Source organism: Oncorhynchus gorbuscha, linkage group LG21 (assembly GCF_021184085.1).
Source record: "Oncorhynchus gorbuscha isolate QuinsamMale2020 ecotype Even-year linkage group LG21, OgorEven_v1.0, whole genome shotgun sequence".
Lineage (NCBI taxonomy): Eukaryota > Metazoa > Chordata > Actinopteri > Salmoniformes > Salmonidae > Oncorhynchus > Oncorhynchus gorbuscha.
This window is the reverse complement of record NC_060193.1, coordinates 16,344,270-16,365,433: the sequence shown is the minus strand read 5'-3', so window position 1 is coordinate 16,365,433 and position 21,164 is coordinate 16,344,270. Positions and strand designations below refer to the sequence as shown.

Here is a 21,164-nt window from a genome sequence, read left to right as displayed (position 1 = left end):
GCATCCCTGTGGAACACTTTCGACAACTTGTAGAGTCTATGTTCTGAGGGCAAAAGGGAGAGCAACTCAATATTAAGATGTTCCTAATGTGTTGTACACAGTCTATAACTTTAGACCAGAGCCCTATGGGCCATGTTCAAGAGTAGTGCACTATATAGGGAATAGGGTGCCATGTTCAAGAGTAGTGCTCTATATAGGGAATAGGGTGCCATGTTCAAGAGTAGTGCTCTATATAGGGAATAGGGTGCCATGTTCAAGAGTAGTGCTCTATATAGGGAATATGGTGCCATGTTCAAGAGTAGTGCTCTATATAGGGAATAGGGTGCCATGTTCAAGAGTAGTGCTCTATATAGGGAATAGGGTGCCATGTTCCAAGAGTAGTGCTCTATATAGGGAATAGGGTGCCATGTTCAATAGTGCTCTATATAGGGAATAGGGTGCCATGTTCAAGAGTAGTGCTCTGTATAGGGAATAGGGTGCCATGTTCAAGAGTAGTGCTCTATATAGGGAATAGGGTGCCATGTTCAAGAGTAGTGCTCTATATAGGGAATAGGGTGCCATGTTCAAGAGTAGTGCTCTATATAGGGAATAGGGTGCCATGTTCAAGAGTAGTGCTCTATATAGGGAATAGGGTGCCATGTTCAAGAGTAGTGCTCTATATAGGGAATAGGGTGCCATATTCAAGAGTAGTGCTCTATATAGGGAATAGGGTGCCATGTTCAAGAGTAGTGCTCTATATAGGGAATAGGGTGCCATGTTCAAGAGTAGTGCTCTATATAGGGAATAGGGTTCCATGTTCAAGAGTAGTGCTCTATATAGGGAATAGGGTGCCATGTTCAAGAGTAGTGCTCTATATAGGGAATAGGGTGCCATGTTCAAGAGTAGTGCTCTATATAGGGAATAGGGTGCCATGTTCAAGAGTAGTGCTCTATATAGGGAATAGGGTGCCATGTTCAAGAGTAGTGCTCTGTATAGGGAATAGGGTGCCATGTTCAAGAGTAGTGCTCTATATAGGGAATAGGGTTCCATGTTCAAGAGTAGTGCTCTATATAGGGAATAGGGTGCCATGTTCAAGAGTAGTGCTCTATATAGGGAATAGGGTGCCATGTTCAAGAGTAGTGCTCTATATAGGGAATAGGGTGCCATGTTCAAGAGTAGTGCTCTATATAGGGAATAGGGTGCCATTTGTGACGCAACCATGGAATGCTGGAAGTCGATTTAAAATGGTTTATATTGGTTAAAACCGACATACAGAGAAAAGTATGTTGAATTGTTCTTGTTGACGACTGGGAAGAGGAGCCTTGAAAGATACATTTCTCACACCATGAAACAGCTTAATTAAGCAAAGTCAAATCTTCAAGACACGGTTACTGTGTAGTATTACCATCGACATCATCATCATCATCATTTATGTTGTTCACTTGGAAAGACAAAGTGCAGTTCTCCAGTCTTGACTTTGTCTCGTTACTTCATTATGTAGATATCAATACTAAAAGTAGTAGCAATAGTAAAAAAAAAACTTATCTCCAGTTAGAGTAACTCAACCTTTTAATATTTTCTTCTACAAACTCTCCCCACCTTCACTGTCGGAGTGTTGCTAGGTCTCCATCCTAATGGGACCTGCTCACACAGTTCTTTAGTTCAACAGGGAGTAACTGATGAGTATCAGACTCTTCTGTACAACACTGCATCTGTTTTCACATACTGAACTACAACACACATCCATACACTCAGACATGAACTACTACAGTACATCCTGCTTGTATCCTTGACAACCCTCTAGCTCTCTCTCCTTCGCTCACATTAAAGCAAATCTCCCTTGGATCGAGGCCCAGTCTAATATCAAGGGTTGTCTTTAGGGGGTTACTATAACAACCTGAATGGAATGTTGAGGTGCTCGTGACACACACACACAAGCACTCTTGATTGCTCTCACACACAGTTCCCAGGTAAACAATTATTTTGAGGATGGACGGGGTGTGAGGGAGGGACAGAGTGGGGTCGGAGCCTGGCAGGGCATCTGGCAGACAGCAAATCGGTGTGTCTGAAGGTCCCTCCTTGTGTCCTAGAGGATCATTCTGACGTCTCACCCTGGCAGCCAGGCATTAGGCTCACAGCAATGTCTGCTAGTATAAACCAATAGGAATAGGACATGGGTGGAGGAGCATGAAGGGTGTGTGTGTGTGCGTGTGTGTGTGTGTAGGAGGTCAAGTGTGTGCTCTTGTCTGGCATCTGTGTTTGTATGAGTGAGTGTGAGCTCCTGTATGTGTGTGTGTTAAATGTGTGTTCCTTGGGTATATATGTCCCAGTCCGTAGTAGCTGCGACTTTGTGGCCGGAACATCCTTCAAAAACAGCCATTTAATATCCCTTTAATCTGTCTCTCTCATCCTTCCTGTGGCCACTAGGGCTCTGTGGGAGGGTCCCTAGTCACTAAGGCTCTCAGTCACTATGGTTAGGGACAGGGTTCCATGGGGGGGGGGGGGGGGGCTGTTTGTCATAGAGAGGAGCCTCGACCCTCCAGTAGGTGCACCACCTCCTCCTCGTTCTCCTCCTCATCATCGTGACGACCTGGGAAGGAGGTGACTAGTTGAACATTATGTTGTCGGGATCTTGGTTGGTCAACTGGGCCATATGACGAAGGATATCTTTTTTTGTGATAATACCAAGGAGACGCCTGCAGGGGGAGAGATTGATAGAGAGAGGAGAGAGAAAATAGTTATTCACGGAGGAGCTGGCAGGGAGCACAGTCTGGTTGGTGTGGGAGAGAATTACAAGTTTTTGTTGGCTCGTGCGGTCAGTCAGTCAGTGGTGGTTTTGGCGGGGGATACAATATCGTGGAATCAATCAACACAGAATGATAACGCACCAATAACCTAAATAATGGGCTCTGTTAACCAACTGACAAAATTATGGAAATGTGTTTCATGTCAGAGGAAACTCATTATTTTGGGATCTGAAGCTTAATGATAAGATGTCATAAATAAAAATGAACAAAATAGTGCTACATTTGAGTTAAGTGAAGTAACGCACCATTACTACCACACTGGATCTGTATTTTAGCCCAAGGTGATACAGGGAACGTAGTAATACTTAGCAACCACTCAGCCGACTGTGACCGTCAATGCAGCCAGGCCAACAAAAACAAGTCCCACTGGTGCCGAGGAAGGACAGAAGGAGGAGAGGAGGGGGTGAGTAACCAGAGGAGGGGGTGAGTAACCAGGGGAGAATGGTGAGTGACCAGGGGAGAATGGTGAGTGAGTGATTCTCGTTGGAAGCCTGAGGAGGAGATTTACTGAACCCCTACAGGAAGAGCAGGTGAGATGAACACTATAGGAATTGCAAGGTAGAACACTTCTGCCTTACTGACCGACCAACCAACCCTTCACCTTGTCAGATACACATACTGGAACGCTCACTCAACATTTCTGGTTAATTCAAGAGCACTTGTATCTAAAATACAACGTGGGTCATCGCTATAGGTACTCCCAGGTCACAATTGGTTGAAATGTAAACGAGTTCTGCTAACACAGAAAGTGTAAATTACGACATTGTAAGAGTGTGCAGCTGCATAACAACTAGATGTCCGTCAACAGCACAAAATGTATTCCTAGAATTGACTTTTTGTTATGACTTGTGCTCTTGAATTCAGCTATGACGAAAGCTTGAGATTTAGTGAAACATCTGGAGACATTGGAGAGAGAGACGGACTGTGAGGGCAGAGATGAGCTGAGAGAGACAGACAGACGGTGAGGGCAGAGTTGAGCTGAGAGAGACAGACTGAGGGCAGAGCTGAGCTGAGAGAGACAGATGGTGAGGGCAGAGCTGAGCTGAGAGAGACAGACGGTGAGGGCAGAGTTTAGCTGAGAGAGAGAGAGAGCGTGAGGGCAGAGTTGAGCTGAGAGAGAGAGAGTGGTGAGGAGTGGCTGTATGCCTGTCTGTCACAGCTCCAGTCCAGGGTAGAGCTAGAGTTAGTACTGTAGGAAGTGAAGGGAGGTGTTGAGGTGGGAGGCACCGGATGAGGCAGGGGGGTTGAGATCAGGTTGGATGGGGGTGAAGGAGGGGTGGGTGGGTGGGTATGGTTTAGGATCAGGGTGGGTGTTGGAAGGGGGGGGGGGTGTGGCTTGGCTAGTTACCGCTACTGGAGGTATTAGCTACCAACACACTACTATCACCACCATCGCTACACCACCATAGAGGGAGTTTCCTCTCTCACTACAGGAGGGTGGTTCTTTTAGGTCTACGGCAGGGTGGGAGGGACACTAGACGCGAAATCTCCCCTCCCAGGAAAAAACATCAACCAACGGTCTGCTCGGTAAAGGCAATACCGGAAGCGCTACGTGGGTCAGATGTCGATCTGTTGGAGTGAAATGATTTTAGAGTGAAATTATGTAATAGTGTGTGTGTGAAGGTTTTCTAAGTGTCGAGTGAGACACACGCTCTAAAAACACAGGCATGGCTACATGACTGTATGTAATCAGTATATTCATGCTTATATATCTATATTCTGGAATGATTTCTTATAGCGGATGAAACAGCCCACACTACTGATGAAGGGACTAATAGCTAGTAGGATGTTGTTGAAAGGAATGGCTGTGGAGCAATAGTAAATTATGGATATCTAACTAATCAAGGTTCAAATGACAGTTCCCATCAAAGTCCAACATTACAGGACCCATAATAAACACTCATATAGAGTAGATCTTTAAAAAAATAAACAGCAATCTTACTATCTAATCTTACTAATGACTAGTAGGGAATGAATAGGGAGATCAGTGATAGTGTGGCACAGTAGGTAGGTATCCAGTGAGGAGAAAGTGGATGCACACATCCCAACCAAATCAAGCCAAACAAACCCCTCCTCAAAAAAAAAGTGTAGTCATGAGTGAGTTGAAAAGACACAGTAAGATGAGTGGGTTGCTATTGGAAACGGGAACTGTCAGTTACATGCGTCGCTCCTAGGAGGGCGGGCCTAAGAGGTGGAAATGGGAGAGGGGAAGGGGTCAGTGGAATGGGAGGAGACAGGGGGCGGGGCTAGTCACCAGGGGCTCCGTGTGTTCCTTGAGCTCCTCCAGATGCGCTAATATATTCTTCTTAGTGATGATGCCCAATACAATCCTGTGCAAACACACACCTGTTACTCATGAGACTGCCCGTCACACACACACACACACACACACACACACACACACACACACACACACACACACACACACACACACACACACACACACACACACACACACACACACACACACACACACACACACACACACACACACACACACACACACAGAGCAGCACAAAGCATAGTACACAAAAAATAAACTTATATAAACAACTTAATGACATCATAAAGTGGCAAATCATAACACAACCTACCTAATATATTCTAATAGTATTGCAATATATTTGACTTGTCCATAAATATACCACTTGTACTGATGGTGAGTGTGTATAAGTGCATGTCAGTTGGATGCCAACTACTGTTATCGTTGCATATCATTCATCTTTGTCAGTTTCAACAACTTCCTTATTGATTTGTAATGGTATCTAATGTTGTCAATAGTAGACTCAAGTGTGGTAGGCAAATGACCAAGGATTCCATGAAATATGTCTGCTGTTTTGGCTGTTATATGTATTGATATAGTGAATGATGAATTCATTGACAACCAAACGATAGAAAAGGATAAAATGACAAAAAATGAAAAAGTATAAAAACAAAGGACTGCTGTCATCTGTAATCTCATTCACTCTCAGCGCTCTCCTCTCCTAATGGGGCGTTTAAACACTCGTCTTTAAACATACATTTACACACTGACTGCCTTTCAGTGGTAGTAAAAGTAAATGCTATACATCGAATTCCTTACATTAAGCAAACCATATGCATGAATTTTTTTTTTAACTCATCATTTACAAAAGCAATATGTGGTTAGTGAGTCCGCCAGATCAGAGGCATTAGGGATGACAATGTGGTTAGTGAGTCCGCCAGATCAGAGGCATTAGGGATGACAATGTGGTTAGTGAGTCCGCCAGATCAGAGGCATTAGGGATGACAATGTGGTTAGTGAGTCCGCCAGATCAGAGGCATTAGGGATGACAATGTGGTTAGTGAGTCCGCCAGATCAGAGGCATTAGGGATGACAATGTGGTTAGTGAGTCCGCCAGATCAGAGGCATTAGGGATGACAATGTGGTTAGTGAGTCCGCCAGATCAGAGGCATTAGGGATGACAATGTGGTTAGTGAGTCCGCCAGATCAGAGGCATTAGGGATGACAATGTGGTTAGTGAGTCCGCCAGATCAGAGGCATTAGGGATGACAATGTGGTTAGTGAGTCCGCCAGATCAGAGGCATTAGGGATGACAATGTGGTTAGTGAGTCCGCCAGATCAGAGGCATTAGGGATGACAATGTGGTTAGTGAGTCCGCCAGATCAGAGGCATTAGGGATGACAATGTGGTTAGTGAGTCCGCCAGATCAGAGGCATTAGGGATGACAATGTGGTTAGTGAGTCCGCCAGATCAGAGGCAGAAGGGATGACAATGTGGTTAGTGAGTCCGCCAGATCAGAGGCAGAAGGGATGACAATGTGGTTAGTGAGTCCGCCAGATCAGAGGCATTAGGGATGACAATGTGGTTAGTGAGTCCGCCAGATCAGAGGCATTAGGGATGACAATGTGGTTAGTGAGTCCGCCAGATCAGAGGCATTAGGGATGACAATGTGGTTAGTGAGTCCGCCAGATCAGAGGCATTAGGGATGACAATGTGGTTAGTGAGTCCGCCAGATCAGAGGCAGTAGGGATGACAATGTGGTTAGTGAGTCCGCCAGATCAGAGGCATTAGGGATGACAATGTGGTTAGTGAGTCCGCCAGATCAGAGGCATTAGGGATGACAATGTGGTTAGTGAGTCCGCCAGATCAGAGGCATTAGGGATGACAATGTGGTTAGTGAGTCCGCCAGATCAGAGGCATTAGGGATGACAATGTGGTTAGTGAGTCCGCCAGATCAGAGGCATTAGGGATGACAATGTGGTTAGTGAGTCCGCCAGATCAGAGGCATTAGGGATGACAATGTGGTTAGTGAGTCCGCCAGATCAGAGGCATTAGGGATGACAATGTGGTTAGTGAGTCCGCCAGATCAGAGGCATTAGGGATGACAATGTGGTTAGTGAGTCCGCCAGATCAGAGGCATTAGGGATGACAATGTGGTTAGTGAGTCCGCCAGATCAGAGGCATTAGGGATGACAATGTGGTTAGTGAGTCCGCCAGATCAGAGGCATTAGGGATGACAATGTGGTTAGTGACAATGAGGCAGAAGGGACGACAATGTGGTTAGTGAGTCCGCCAGATCAGAGGCATTAGGGACGACAATGTGGTTAGTGAGTCCGCCAGATCAGAGGCATTAGGGACGACAATGTGGTTAGTGAGTCCGCCAGATCAGAGGCAGAAGGGACGACAATGTGGTTAGTGAGTCCGCCAGATCAGAGGCATTAGGGATGACAATGTGGTTAGTGAGTCCGCCAGATCAGAGGCATTAGGGATGACAATGTGGTTAGTGAGTCCGCCAGATCAGAGGCATTAGGGATGACAATGTGGTTAGTGAGTCCGCCAGATCAGAGGCATTAGGGATGACAATGTGGTTAGTGAGTCCGCCAGATCAGAGGCAGTAGGGATGACAATGTGGTTAGTGAGTCCGCCAGATCAGAGGCAGTAGGGATGACAATGTGGTTAGTGAGTCCGCCAGATCAGAGGCATTAGGGATGACAATGTGGTTAGTGAGTCCGCCAGATCAGAGGCATTAGGGATGACAATGTGGTTAGTGAGTCCGCCAGATCAGAGGCATTAGGGATGACAATGTGGTTAGTGAGTCCGCCAGATCAGAGGCATTAGGGATGACAATGTGGTTAGTGAGTCCGCCAGATCAGAGGCATTAGGGATGACAATGTGGTTAGTGAGTCCGCCAGATCAGAGGCATTAGGGATGACAATGTGGTTAGTGAGTCCGCCAGATCAGAGGCATTAGGGATGACAATGTGGTTAGTGAGTCCGCCAGATCAGAGGCATTAGGGATGACAATGTGGTTAGTGAGTCCGCCAGATCAGAGGCATTAGGGATGACAATGTGGTTAGTGAGTCCGCCAGATCAGAGGCATTAGGGATGACAATGTGGTTAGTGAGTCCGCCAGATCAGAGGCATTAGGGATGACAATGTGGTTAGTGAGTCCGCCAGATCAGAGGCAGAAGGGATGACAATGTGGTTAGTGAGTCCGCCAGATCAGAGGCAGAAGGGATGACAATGACAATGTGGTTAGTGAGTCCGCCAGATCAGAGGCATTAGGGATGACAATGTGGTTAGTGAGTCCGCCAGATCAGAGGCATTAGGGATGACAATGTGGTTAGTGAGTCCGCCAGATCAGAGGCATTAGGGATGACAATGTGGTTAGTGAGTCCGCCAGATCAGAGGCATTAGGGATGACAATGTGGTTAGTGAGTCCGCCAGATCAGAGGCAGTAGGGATGACAATGTGGTTAGTGAGTCCGCCAGATCAGAGGCATTAGGGATGACAATGTGGTTAGTGAGTCCGCCAGATCAGAGGCATTAGGGATGACAATGTGGTTAGTGAGTCCGCCAGATCAGAGGCAGTAGGGATGACAATGTGGTTAGTGAGTCCGCCAGATCAGAGGCATTAGGGATGACAATGTGGTTAGTGAGTCCGCCAGATCAGAGGCAGTAGGGATGACAATGTGGTTAGTGAGTCCGCCAGATCAGAGGCATTAGGGATGACAATGTGGTTAGTGAGTCCGCCAGATCAGAGGCATTAGGGATGACAATGTGGTTAGTGAGTCCGCCAGATCAGAGGCATTAGGGATGACAATGTGGTTAGTGAGTCCGCCAGATCAGAGGCATTAGGGATGACAATGTGGTTAGTGAGTCCGCCAGATCAGAGGCATTAGGGATGACAATGTGGTTAGTGAGTCCGCCAGATCAGAGGCATTAGGGATGACAATGTGGTTAGTGAGTCCGCCAGATCAGAGGCATTAGGGACGACAATGTGGTTAGTGAGTCCGCCAGATCAGAGGCATTAGGGACGACAATGTGGTTAGTGAGTCCGCCAGATCAGAGGCAGAAGGGACGACAATGTGGTTAGTGAGTCCGCCAGATCAGAGGCAGAAGGGACGACAATGTGGTTAGTGAGTCCGCCAGATCAGATGCAGTAGGGACGACAATGTGGTTAGTGAGTCCGCCAGATCAGAGGCATTAGGGACGACAATGTGGTTAGTGAGTCCGCCAGATCAGAGGCAGAAGGGATGACAATGTGGTTAGTGAGTCCGCCAGATCAGAGGCATTAGGGATGACAATGTGGTTAGTGAGTCCGCCAGATCAGAGGCAGAAGGGATGACAATGTGGTTAGTGAGTCCGCCAGATCAGAGGCAGTAGGGATGACAATGTGGTTAGTGAGTCCTCCAGATCAGAGGCAGTAGGGACGACAATGTGGTTAGTGAGTCCGCCAGATCAGAGGCATTAGGGACGACAATGTGGTTAGTGAGTCCGCCAGATCAGAGGCAGTAGGGACGACAATGTGGTTAGTGAGTCCGCCAGATCAGAGGCAGTAGGGATGACAATGTGGTTAGTGAGTCCGCCAGATCAGAGGCATTAGGGATGACAATGTGGTTAGTGAGTCCGCCAGATCAGAGGCATTAGGGATGACAATGTGGTTAGTGAGTCCGCCAGATCAGAGGCATTAGGGATGACAATGTGGTTAGTGAGTCCGCCAGATCAGAGGCATTAGGGATGACAATGTGGTTAGTGAGTCCGCCAGATCAGAGGCAGTAGGGATGACAATGTGGTTAGTGAGTCCGCCAGATCAGAGGCAGTAGGGATGACAATGTGGTTAGTGAGTCCGCCAGATCAGAGGCAGTAGGGATGACAATGTGGTTAGTGAGTCCGCCAGATCAGAGGCAGAAGGGATGACAATGTGGTTAGTGAGTCCGCCAGATCAGAGGCAGAAGGGATGACAATGTGGTTAGTGAGTCCGCCAGATCAGAGGCAGTAGGGATGACAATGTGGTTAGTGAGTCCGCCAGATCAGAGGCAGTAGGGATGACAATATGGTTAGTGAGTCCGCCAGATCAGAGGCAGTAGGGATGACAATGTGGTTAGTGAGTCCGCCAGATCAGAGGCAGTAGGGATGACAATGTGGTTAGTGAGTCCGCCAGATCAGAGGCAGTAGGGATGACAATGTGGTTAGTGAGTCCGCCAGATCAGAGGCAGTAGGGATGACAATGTGGTTAGTGAGTCCGCCAGATCAGAGGCAGTAGGGATGACAATGTGGTTAGTGAGTCCGCCAGATCAGAGGCATTAGGGATGACAACTCGTTATATTGATGGTGCGAGAATTGGACCATATTGCTGTCCTGCCTTAGCATTCGAAATGTAATGAGTATTTTTGGGTGTCACGGAAAATGTATGGGAGTAAAAAGTATACATATTCTCTTTACAGGGTTCAAACACATTTTTGACAGATGGAAATTCATGACTTCTCCGTGACTTTGAACCACATTTCCATGACCAACCGTTGGCAGCGTCTCCGTGTATGTAGAAAAAAATGTATGCGCAATGTGGTATTGACACCGGGAGGTTGCTCTCTGAGCCCATCTACCATCTCCTGTCGTTGTGCAAAGCACAAAGTAGAATACCTGTTAGGCAACGGTATAAAACACACGTGGTCAACCCTTAGTCTGGAGAGCTACTGGGGGTGCAGGCTTTTGATCAAGCCCTGCTCCAAAACATCAGAGCCAGTTTATCAAGGTCCGGTTGGGCAGCTCATTTCTAAAATGTGGTTTGTTAGAGGGGGACTGGAATAAAATCCTGCCCACCCATTAGTTCTCCTGGAGGATGGTTGACCACCCTTGATGTAGAACATTGCAACCAAATACATTTCATGCCTTCTGAAATAATTCACTCATTTAACATATCAAATGGCTATGGTAGGTTACAAATCTTTTTATTTAGCTGAACCAAGCCCACGGATTTTCTTCAGGAAATGTACCTTTTAATTTAGTCATTTATCTTAGAAGTGTTTACTTTGCAGGCTGACTGGCATGTATTGAGTTGCAATGTCCCATACATTGGATGCCCAAATCAACTGGAAGAATCTACAAAACTAGTTTTGAAGCCACATAATCCAAAAGAAAGGCTACATCTAAACCTTTTTTCCTAACATTACTGTTCGCGATTCACAAATTATTATTTAGATTCACCTTCAATTCATTGCATTGAACCGAATCACAACTAATACATTAGCGAAGTGAATCGTTTGTTTTCCGTATGTGCCATTTAAATGACTCAACTTTGTATGGCCTTACTCACAAGCAGTAGCGGTGCGCGGTTAAATCTCCGTCGACTTTTACTTGATTGATAAAATATTTAAAAACTGTGCCTAAATAAATGACATGAACAGAATTGATTAAATACATTTCCATCATTTTCCAAAACTTTAAGGCCTTGAAAACACTATTTTAAAATTCCTTAACTTTTCCAGTATTTTCATGACGTACGAACCCTGTCTTTTGGAATTGAGTGTAGTAAAAGTTTTCCAAAATATAAAATAGTATAAAGTACAGATACCCCAAAAAACTACTTCAGCATTTTTACTTAGTTACAGAACAAGGGTTTATCCAATGATCCTTTAATTCCTATTTGAACCACCAGGTGTCTCTGAAGTGTCATATTCAACCAGTGAGCTCATCCACAGTAATTGACGATGACCACCAACTTCTAAACACATCATAAGTCTCTCAAATATTGGATAAAACTATCCAACTATTTGTTAAGCGGGATCAGAGTTGTTATATTGGTTAGCATAGCGCAGCTAGCATCTAGCTGAAAAGCCATGCAGCGTACCAGTTTATATTCCCAGGGTTTCCAGTCCCAGTGTCCATGCATCACTCTATCCCTTACAAAAAAAAAATTGCAGTTTTGAAACTAGAGTAAAAGTGAAGTAACTGCAGTCGACTGTGGTATTTTGGACATAGAAATTGTAGAATAACTGTAGTGTACTGCACTGTAACTGCAGTCACACTACAACATTATTGAAGTAAAAAAAAAAATACATGATTTCAGACACAGTATTTGCAGCACAAAACGCAATTCTTAACCAAATCTTTTTCCGTAAGAATGTGAGGGGATGCTACTACATCCCAATATCCACACTAGCATACCACTTAGAATAGGTGACAGCCAATACACTGCTTCATTCTAAGTAGTAGTGTGTACATTGGAACAGAACTTGAGTGTGTGCTGGTGGAACTCAGTCTGTTGCCTGTTGAGGTATTTGTTAGTTCATGTTGAGGTTAGGAGGACTGAGGAAGACTCCATCCAGTGTTCCTTCTCTTCTTTCACCCCCACCCTACCAAAACACATTCCCCCATTTTGAGGCAGTGATTCCCTCCCCATTGTTCTCATCCAAGATCACTTTTAAAATCACCTCTTCCCCTCTCTCCCCTCCCCCTGCCCGCTTCACATGCCACCCTACCCCTTTCCCCCCTCTCCCTCTCCCCTTGCCCTCTTCACATGACACCCTACCCCTTTCCCCCTCTCCCCTCCCCTTGCCCTCTTCACATGCCACCCTACCCCTTTCCCCCTCTCCCCTCCCCTTGCCACCCTACCCATTTCCTTCCCCCTCCCCCTCCCCTTGCCCTCTTCACATGCCACCCTACCCCTTTCCTTCCCCCTCCCCCTCCCCTCTTCACATGCCACCCTACCCCTTTCCCCCTCTCCCCTCCCCTTGCCCTCTTCACATGCCACCTTACCCCTTTCCCCCTTCTCCCTGCCCTCTTCACATGCCACCATACCCCTTTCCCCCTCCCCTCCCCCTCTTCACATGCCACCCTACCACTTTCCCCCTCTCCCCTCCCCTTGCCCTCTTCACATGCCACCCTACCCTTTCCCCCTCTCCCCTCCCCTTGCCCTCTTCACATGCCACCCTACCCCTTTCCCCCTCCCCTCCCCGTGCCCTCTTCACATGCCCCCTACCCCTTTCCCCCTTCTCCCTCCCCTCTTCACATGCCACCCTACCCCTTTCTCCCCTCTCCCTCCCCTCTTCACATGCCACCCTACCCCTTCCCCCTCTCCCCTCCCCTTGCCCTCTTCACATGCCACCCTACCCCTTTCCCCCTTCTCCCTGCCCTCTTCACATGCCACCCTACCCCTTTCCCCCTTCTCCCTGCCCTCTTCACATGCCACCCTACCCCTTTCCCTCTTCACATGCCACCCTACCCCTTTCCCCCTCTCCCCTCCCCTTGCCCTCTTCACATGCCACCCTACCCCTTTCCCCCCCTCCCCTCCCCTTGCCCTCTTCACATGCCACCCTACCCCTTTCCCCTCTCCCCTCCCCACATGCCACCCTACCCCTTTCCCCCTCTCCCCTCCCCTTGCCCTCTTCACATGCCACCCTACCCTTTCCCCTTCTCCCTGCCCTCTTCACATGCCACCCTACCCCTTTCCCCCTTCTCCCTGCCCTCTTCACATGCCACCCTACCCCTTTCCCCTTGCCCTCTTCACATGCCACCCTACCCCTTTCCTCCCTCTCCCCTCCCCTTGCCCTCTTCACATGCCACCCTACCCCTTTCCCCCTCTCCCCTCCCCTTGCCCTCTTCACATGCCACCCTACCCCTTTCCCCCTCTCCCCTCCCCTTGCCCTCTTCACATGCCACCCTACCCCTTTCCCCTCTCCCCTCCCCTTGCCATTTTCACATGCCACCCCACCCCTTTCCCCCTTCTCCCCTCCCCTTGCCCTCTTCACATGCCACCCTACCCCTTTCCCCCTTCTCCCTGCCCTCTTCACATGCCACCCTACCCCTTTCCCCCTTCTCCCTGCCCTCTTCACATGCCACCCTACCCCTTTCCCCCTCTCCCCTCCCCTTGCCCTCTTCACATGCCACCCTACCCCTTTCCCCCTTCGCCCTGCCCTCTTCACATGCCACCCTACCCCTTTCCCCCTCTCCCCTCCCCTTGCACTCTTCACATGCCACCCTACCCCTTTCCCCTCTCCCCTCCCCTTGCCCTCTTCACATGCCACCCTACCCCTTTCCCCCTCTCCCCTCCCCTTGCCCTCTTCACATGCCACCCTACCACTTTCCCCTCCCCTTGCCCTCTTCACATGCCACCCTACCCCTTTCCCCCTCTCCCTCCCCCTTGCCCTCTTCACATGCCACCCTACCCCTTTCCCCCTCTCCCCTCCCCTTGCCCTCTTCACATACCGCCCTACCCCTTTCCCCCTTCTCCCTGCCCTCTTCACATGCCACCATACCCCTTTCCCCCTCTCCCCCCCCTTGCCCTCTTCACATGCCACCATACCCCTTTCCCCCTCTCCCCTCCCCTTGCCCTCTTCACATGCCACCCTACCCCTTTCCCCCTTCTCCCTGCCCTCTTCACATGCCACCCTACCCCTTTCCCCCTTCTCCCTGCCCACTTCACATGCCACCCTACCCCTTTCCCCCTCTCCCCCAAGCCCCTTTCCCTCTTCACATGCCACCCTACCCCTTTCCTCCCTCTCCTTGCCCTCTTCACATGCCATCCTACCCCTTTCCCCCTCTCTCCCCCGAAGCCCTTTTCCCTCTTCACATGCCACCCTACCCCTTTCCCCCTCTCCCCCGAAGCCCCTTTCCCTCTTCACATGCCACCCTACCCCTTTCCCCCTCTCCCCCAAGCCCCTTTCCCTCTTCACATGCCACCCTACCCCTTTCCCCCTCTCCCCCAAGCCCCTTTCCTCTCACCCGTTGTGTGTCACCAGACACTGGCGAAGTCCCAGCTTGCGGAAGATGTCCACCACTATCTCCATGGGCGTGTGGTCAGTGACGGTGAAGGGGCTCATGTCCAAGATGGAGCGCAGCTTGAGGGGCCGCGGGCTGTCGGCGGGCAGCGTGGGGGCGTGCTGCGTGAAGTAGACCCGCGAGGTCAGCAGGATACCCTCCTGCTTTCGCCGTGCGTTTTCTGTGAAAAGGTGGAGGGAGAAAGATTAGCGTGGAAGGAGTGGTTCCATCTCGCTAGCCAGGCAAGCTAAGTCAAGTGCAGCTAAAGTATAAAAAAACAAGCACTATCTGAAGTTGTGAACCCAGGTCTGAGCACCCCCCGCCAGCTTTTTATTTATTGAATATTCAAAACATACAATATACTTGCGGTGAAGCCGCTCAACAACTACATCATACCAGTCATCCAACAGACTCCCATTCAGTGACACGCAGAAGCATCCAGGGTCAATGCCCTGCTTAAGGGCATGTTGACCGATCTACCACCAGGCCAAACAACATGAACCTGAACCCTCCAAGATCCCCAATAGTTGTCCCTCAACCATTCGAGACCCCTCCCACAGTCCCGCCCAGGAAGGAAAATAAAAAATACAATTAATTATATTCCCTACCCCCAAGAACCCCCCAAATGCTCCAACAACCAAGAGAATGAACTCAAGAGAAGAAAGGATGAGAGAAGAAAACCGCAAAAGCTATTTTTTTAAACTAAAATATATTTTATAAAATTAATAGGACATCAAGGACAACTAAAATCATAACAGCAATGCCAACTGTATATGTTTGTGTGTGTTCTTGTATGTGTTCATTTGAATGAGAGTGTGTGTATATGCATGTGTACAAACACCTACACGGCATCAGCCTCAGGGAAACTGGCATTAGTTGTAAAAACACTGCCACTAGGTGTCATTCAAATGCTTTTTATTATGTTTTATTTGGACTTTTACCTTCATTCTATCATTCTATCTCCCACACAGCAACTCCACTCCCACTTGTCTCCAATTCCACATACCAACCCTCAGCCCATCTCTGCTGGCCACCCACTTCAGGTTTCCACACAACACATATCTTGCTGTGATGTTTAATGTACAATTTCAATCCATCTAATCCACAGATTGCGAGTTGAAGATAAATACTTTTACTAAGATAATTAGTAATTGACTGACCCGGTCTCTCCAGATCTCCTAACAGTACTATTTCTAGGGTCAATTTTAGATCAATGGTATGCATTTCAGGCCATTCCCGAACCTGAGACCAGAAACAGGCTACCTGAGGGCAATACCAAAATAAATGGTCTATTGATTCTGTATCCTCACAACAAAATCTGCAGAGCGTCGATGATTTTATGCCCCAAATATAAAAAATATAAAAAAATTGGTGGCAAGAATTCTATATAATAATTTTAGCTGAAAAGCATGAAGTCTTGAATCTTACGTTGTTTTATATATCAACTCATACACCCTGTACCATGGAATCGGTACATCAAATCTCTTCCCAACTATTTTGCAATCTGTATGGCACAGTTGTCAACATCCTGGTCCTCAAATGAAACTGGTAACTTTCCTATTTATGCTATTTTTTATTCCTCTGCCAGTTTTGATCCGTTATATTGGGCAGACAGACCAGTTCCCTACCTCCTCCTGCTGCCACCCACCTCCTCCATTTTTGGGGTAATGCTGTAATCAATTGTTTGTACTTGTGGATTGAGCCGACCTTTCTGTACAATTCTGATAACTCCATGTTATCAGGACATAAAATTATATTGGAATAGTAGAGTTAAGAACAAAATACCCTTTTCAAACATCTTTCCCATAAATACAGGTATTTTATCAACCAGCACATTTGAGTTGTATTAATTGTTCTATCTTTTCAGGGGGATGAAATTGAAAATGGAGCCAGCTCTGCAATGCTCGTTTGAAAAAGGTATCATTTTCAATTAATCAAAAATGAGACATGGCAATCTGTACAAAGGCAAAAAGGCCATTTAAAAAAAAAATGGATGAGCTTTTCTTAGTAATCTACTTGAGAACCATTTAGGGTTCAAATAAAACTTTTGAATGGGTGAAGCTTTTAGAGAGAGGTTTAGTGCTTTTATATTTAATAATCTCAACCCACCCAATTCATTATATAGATAGGCACCTTTTATTTTGTCTGGTTTAGGGTCCCAGATAAAGCAAAATATTTTTTTGCTAATATGATTTGAAAAATGAATCATCAGGAGTAGGCAGCGCCATAAGTAAGTGAGTAAACTGAGATATGACTAAGGAGTTAATCAGGGCATTTTTTGTTGTCTATTTAACTCTCCATGGTTGCAGGATCTTGTCTATTTTTACAAGGTTTCTATTGAAATTCATTGTGGGGAGCTTATTTATATATTTTGTGATATGAATACCAAGTATGTCTACTTCACCATCAGCCCATGTTATAGGTAAACTGCAGGGTAATGTAAAAGTTACATTTTTTAAGGATCCAATACATAATATTGTACACTTATCATAATTAGGTTTTAGTCCAGAGAGTACAGAAAAGTTATCTAGATCTTCAATGAGATATTGCAGCTTGCTGACTTAACATAAAACTTGAGTCATCGGCATACATGGACACCTTTGTTTTTAAGCCTTGGATTTATAATCCTCTAATGTGGTTATTGGATCTGATTTTAATAGCTAGCATTTCGATGGCCATAACGAATAGATATGGTGACAGTGGACTCCCTTGTTTAACTCCTCTTGTCAATTCAAAACTCTGAGAAGTAGCCGTTATTGACTATTTTACACCTGGGGTTGCTATACATTATTTTTACCCATTTTATAAGAGAATTACCTATATTGAAAAACAAACCTCAGTCTGTGTAACATGTAGTGCGTATAGCCTTAATATTCATGATGATAATTGTAATCCATATCGTATCACCGTCATAGTTGCATTATAATTACCTTTAACATAATTGAAAAACACATCCCAGCATTTCCATAGCAACTATGACGGTGAGAGAGAGATCAGGTGAGAGATCAGGTGTGTGTGTGTGTGTACAAGTCCGTATGTGTAAGCAAGCATTGAATTGAGTACGTGTGTGCCCCCCCACAACCTGCCATCTCAGTTTCTCCTCACCTATAGCGATGGTGATGTCCCTGCGCAGGGCGAAGCCCACCAGTCTCTGAGACTCCTTGGAGACGATGACAGGGAAGCCATTGTAGCCGGTCTCGTTGATGATCACCTGAAGTTCCTCCACCGTCAGGTCGTCCTGTGTCAGCACCGCTAACGGCGGATCACTACGCTGCGGGCGCATCACCTGAAGACACACAGAAAGTGGTTTAGGGCTGAACCCTAACTGACACCTTTAAACTACAAGCCTCAGATTTCCCATTTCCTGGTTGTATTTTTCTCAGGTTTTCACCTGCCATGAGTTCTGTTACACTCACAGACATCATTCAAAAGGTTTTAGAAACTTCAGAGTCTTTTCTATCCAATACTACTAATACTATGCATATATTAGCATCTGGGACAGAGTAGCAGGCACCTTACTCTGGACACCTTATTCATCCAAGCTACTCAATACTGCCCCTCGGTCACCAAGAAGTTGTGACCCCAAGAAGTCAACTTTTTACTTAATCATACATTGATGTCAATGGTACTGCATCTAACTGTTAATGATTCAGTGTGCCAATGTATTAATTTAATCTGTCCATAATAAACATTTGTTCCTAACACACACACACACAATATGTTGATGGAGCTAGCATGCAAGCATTTCACCGCACCTTTTATACATGCTGTAAACTGTGTACGTGACAAATAACATTTGATTTTGACACACCTCCCGCGCCAGTGTGGTATGTGTGAACTCTGACTTGGCGTCCAGGAAAGGATACCCGTTGAGGCGGATGTGTGACTCGTAGATGCCCTCACGCCCAAAGGCGTCGCCCACCCACTTGCTGGTCATGACGGCCGCCATGAGGGGCACAATGTATTCCAGACCGCCAGTCAGCTCAAACACAATAACCACGAGAGACACTGTCATCCTAGTCACACCACCTGAAAAAATATATATAGATATTATTGACCTTTTATTTTACCAGGTAATTTGACAGAAGTGAGAACCTATTATTTTTACAGCAACGACCTACAGACAAAAGGAAAGGTTTGAATGGGAGAGGACCAAAGCCATCCAACAGGACAGATCACATTTCACACAGCTTCCGTGATCCATTGTTATATAGACTGTGTTTGTCAATGGATCACAAGAATGAACATCGAGTAGGAGGATCAGACGTGACCATAACATTACAGACACCCACATCGTCAGTGTAACTCACCCAGACATGCAGCGGCCCCCACCATGGCATAGAGTCCCGGGGTGATGCAGTCGGTGCCTACCTCGCACCACTCCCTGAACACTAACCAGTCGTGGTGGTAGTACGCCAGCTGCTCCACGGCGATGCCAACAATCCGCCCGGCGATCGCCCCGATGGCCATACTGGGAATGAATAGGCCTGCCGGAACCTGGGGACAGGAACCACAAAAAAACTATCCGGAACTGAAATTCCAATTCTGATTTTGCTCAGTGTTTCTCAACCCTAACTAACCCTGATCAGCATTTCTTAAAGTCTAGACTACAATCTAAGATTTGGATTAGACCACAATCTGAGAGACATGCATATCCAATACCATAACATTAAAATGGGAAGTTCACCCAAAAACACTTCTGGGCTCTTTATAACGCATGTATTTTTCTATCGAAATGCTGAAATTCCCGAGACGACATTCATAGGTAAAAATGTGCCTACTGAAATAAGTTAGCAGAAAAATTGTGCAGAGAAAGTCATTAAAAGGACTATTTCGATCATGGGAGGCCAGAGCGGTGTGTTTAGGAGGTATTTAGGATGGACTTATCACGTTGCATGGGGTTTCTATGGGGAAGGCGGGGGTAGAATCAGCGTATTACCTACATCTAAATACGCAAGCAATGGACCTAAAAACTGTCTGGGGTAATGACAAACGACCAGGCAATAGTAGTTATAAAGGATGTTTTTGTCTGAACTTCCCCTTTAACTGCCGGGCTACATTAACTAGACGGTAGTACCCAACCTGCCCTACCTCACCTTGAGTCCGAAGGTGAATATTGTCATGATAATCTTGAAGACGAGCGCCAGGCACAGCTGCCACATGGCCGTGTACACCCCGGGCCCCGCCGGCTTGTTAGGCGACGTATCCACAAACGCCTTACTCCCATTCATCTGACTCCTGTACTGACACAGCTGGGACGACTCCAGGGGCCCACAGTCAGTGAACAACTCCTTAATCAGCTCGCTGGTGTTCTGTCGCGTGTAGGGGTTGGGGAACGCCACCACGGCTGTAATGGCTGCCACGAAGATGACCTCCAGGACGGGGTATTTCCCGAAGCGGGTGGACTTCCTCCTTCGGCACCAGGCGATGTTGGCCTTGATGAAGAAGGCCCCCCAGAGGCCTCCAAACACCCCCAGCAGGATGAAGGGGATAAGCTCAAACAGGTACCAGGGGGTGTGGTACTCCACATAGAACAGGACCAGACGGCTGTTGCCAAACGGGTTGATGGAGCGGAGGACGAAGGCTGCCACTAGCGCAGCGAAGAAAGAGCGCCACAGAGTCTTCAGAGGGAAGTAGTAGCTCACCTAGAGAGACGGGTGAATAGGGGATATTATAGTGGGATGCATTAACTCATACAGAGGCACAAGCGTGCATGAACAGATCAAGCAAACGTATTTATAAAGCACTTTTTACATCAGCAGTTGTCAAAGTGCTTACACAGAAACTCGGCCTAAAACGAGGCTATAGTGTGTGTGATGTGCTTACTCATACGGACACACTCATAGAAACACACACACACAATATAAAATGTACCTCCTCCAAGCTGAAGAGTACTCCTCCTATGGGAGCACCAAAAGCCACAGACACCCCAGCCGCTGATGCTGCAGATAGGACCTGCAGAGACAACAAATAAAAAAGATTAGTACCAAAACACAGGCCGAGTCAGCTGAAACACCAACAGGAATTTATCCAAAACACAGGTCGAGTCAGCTAAAACACCGGCAGGAATTTACCCAAAACAAAGGCAGAGTCAGCTAAAACACCAACAGGAATTTACCCAAAACACAGGCCGAGTCAACTGAAACACTGACAGGAATTTATCCAAAACACAGGCCGAGTCAGCTAAAACACCGGCAGGAATTTATCCAAAACACAGGCCGAGTCAGCTGAAACACCGACAGGAATTTACCCAAAACACAGGCCGAGTCAGCTGAAACACCGACAGGAATTTATCCAAAACACAGGCAGAGTCAGCTGAAACACTGACAGGAATTTATCCAAAACACAGGCAGAGTCA

General features: G+C 47.0%; 1 protein-coding gene across 11 annotated transcripts in view; it reads right to left on the bottom strand.

Annotated features, from left to right (window-relative positions):
• Window positions 1-1,067: 1,067 nt before the first annotated feature.
• Window positions 1,068-21,164, bottom strand: part of LOC124007766 (H(+)/Cl(-) exchange transporter 3-like) — a 61,390-nt gene continuing 41,293 nt past the window's right edge. For 9 of the 11 annotated variants that reach the window (XM_046318502.1, XM_046318507.1, XM_046318508.1 and 6 more), the window contains 8 exons: window positions 20,681-20,761; window positions 19,903-20,451; window positions 19,117-19,303; window positions 18,618-18,835; window positions 17,912-18,092; window positions 14,771-14,987; window positions 5,041-5,116; window positions 1,068-2,675 (listed from right to left, as the gene is read on the bottom strand). In XM_046318502.1, coding sequence (XP_046174458.1) covers window positions 2,496-2,675; window positions 5,041-5,116; window positions 14,771-14,987; window positions 17,912-18,092; window positions 18,618-18,835; window positions 19,117-19,303; window positions 19,903-20,451; window positions 20,681-20,761 — 1,689 coding nt within the window. In that variant the 3' untranslated portion in view covers window positions 1,068-2,495. The remainder of the gene's footprint in view (window positions 2,676-5,040; window positions 5,117-14,770; window positions 14,988-17,911; window positions 18,093-18,617; window positions 18,836-19,116; window positions 19,304-19,902; window positions 20,452-20,680; window positions 20,762-21,164) is intronic. The other 2 variants (XM_046318504.1, XM_046318512.1) reach the window with 1 other exon arrangement.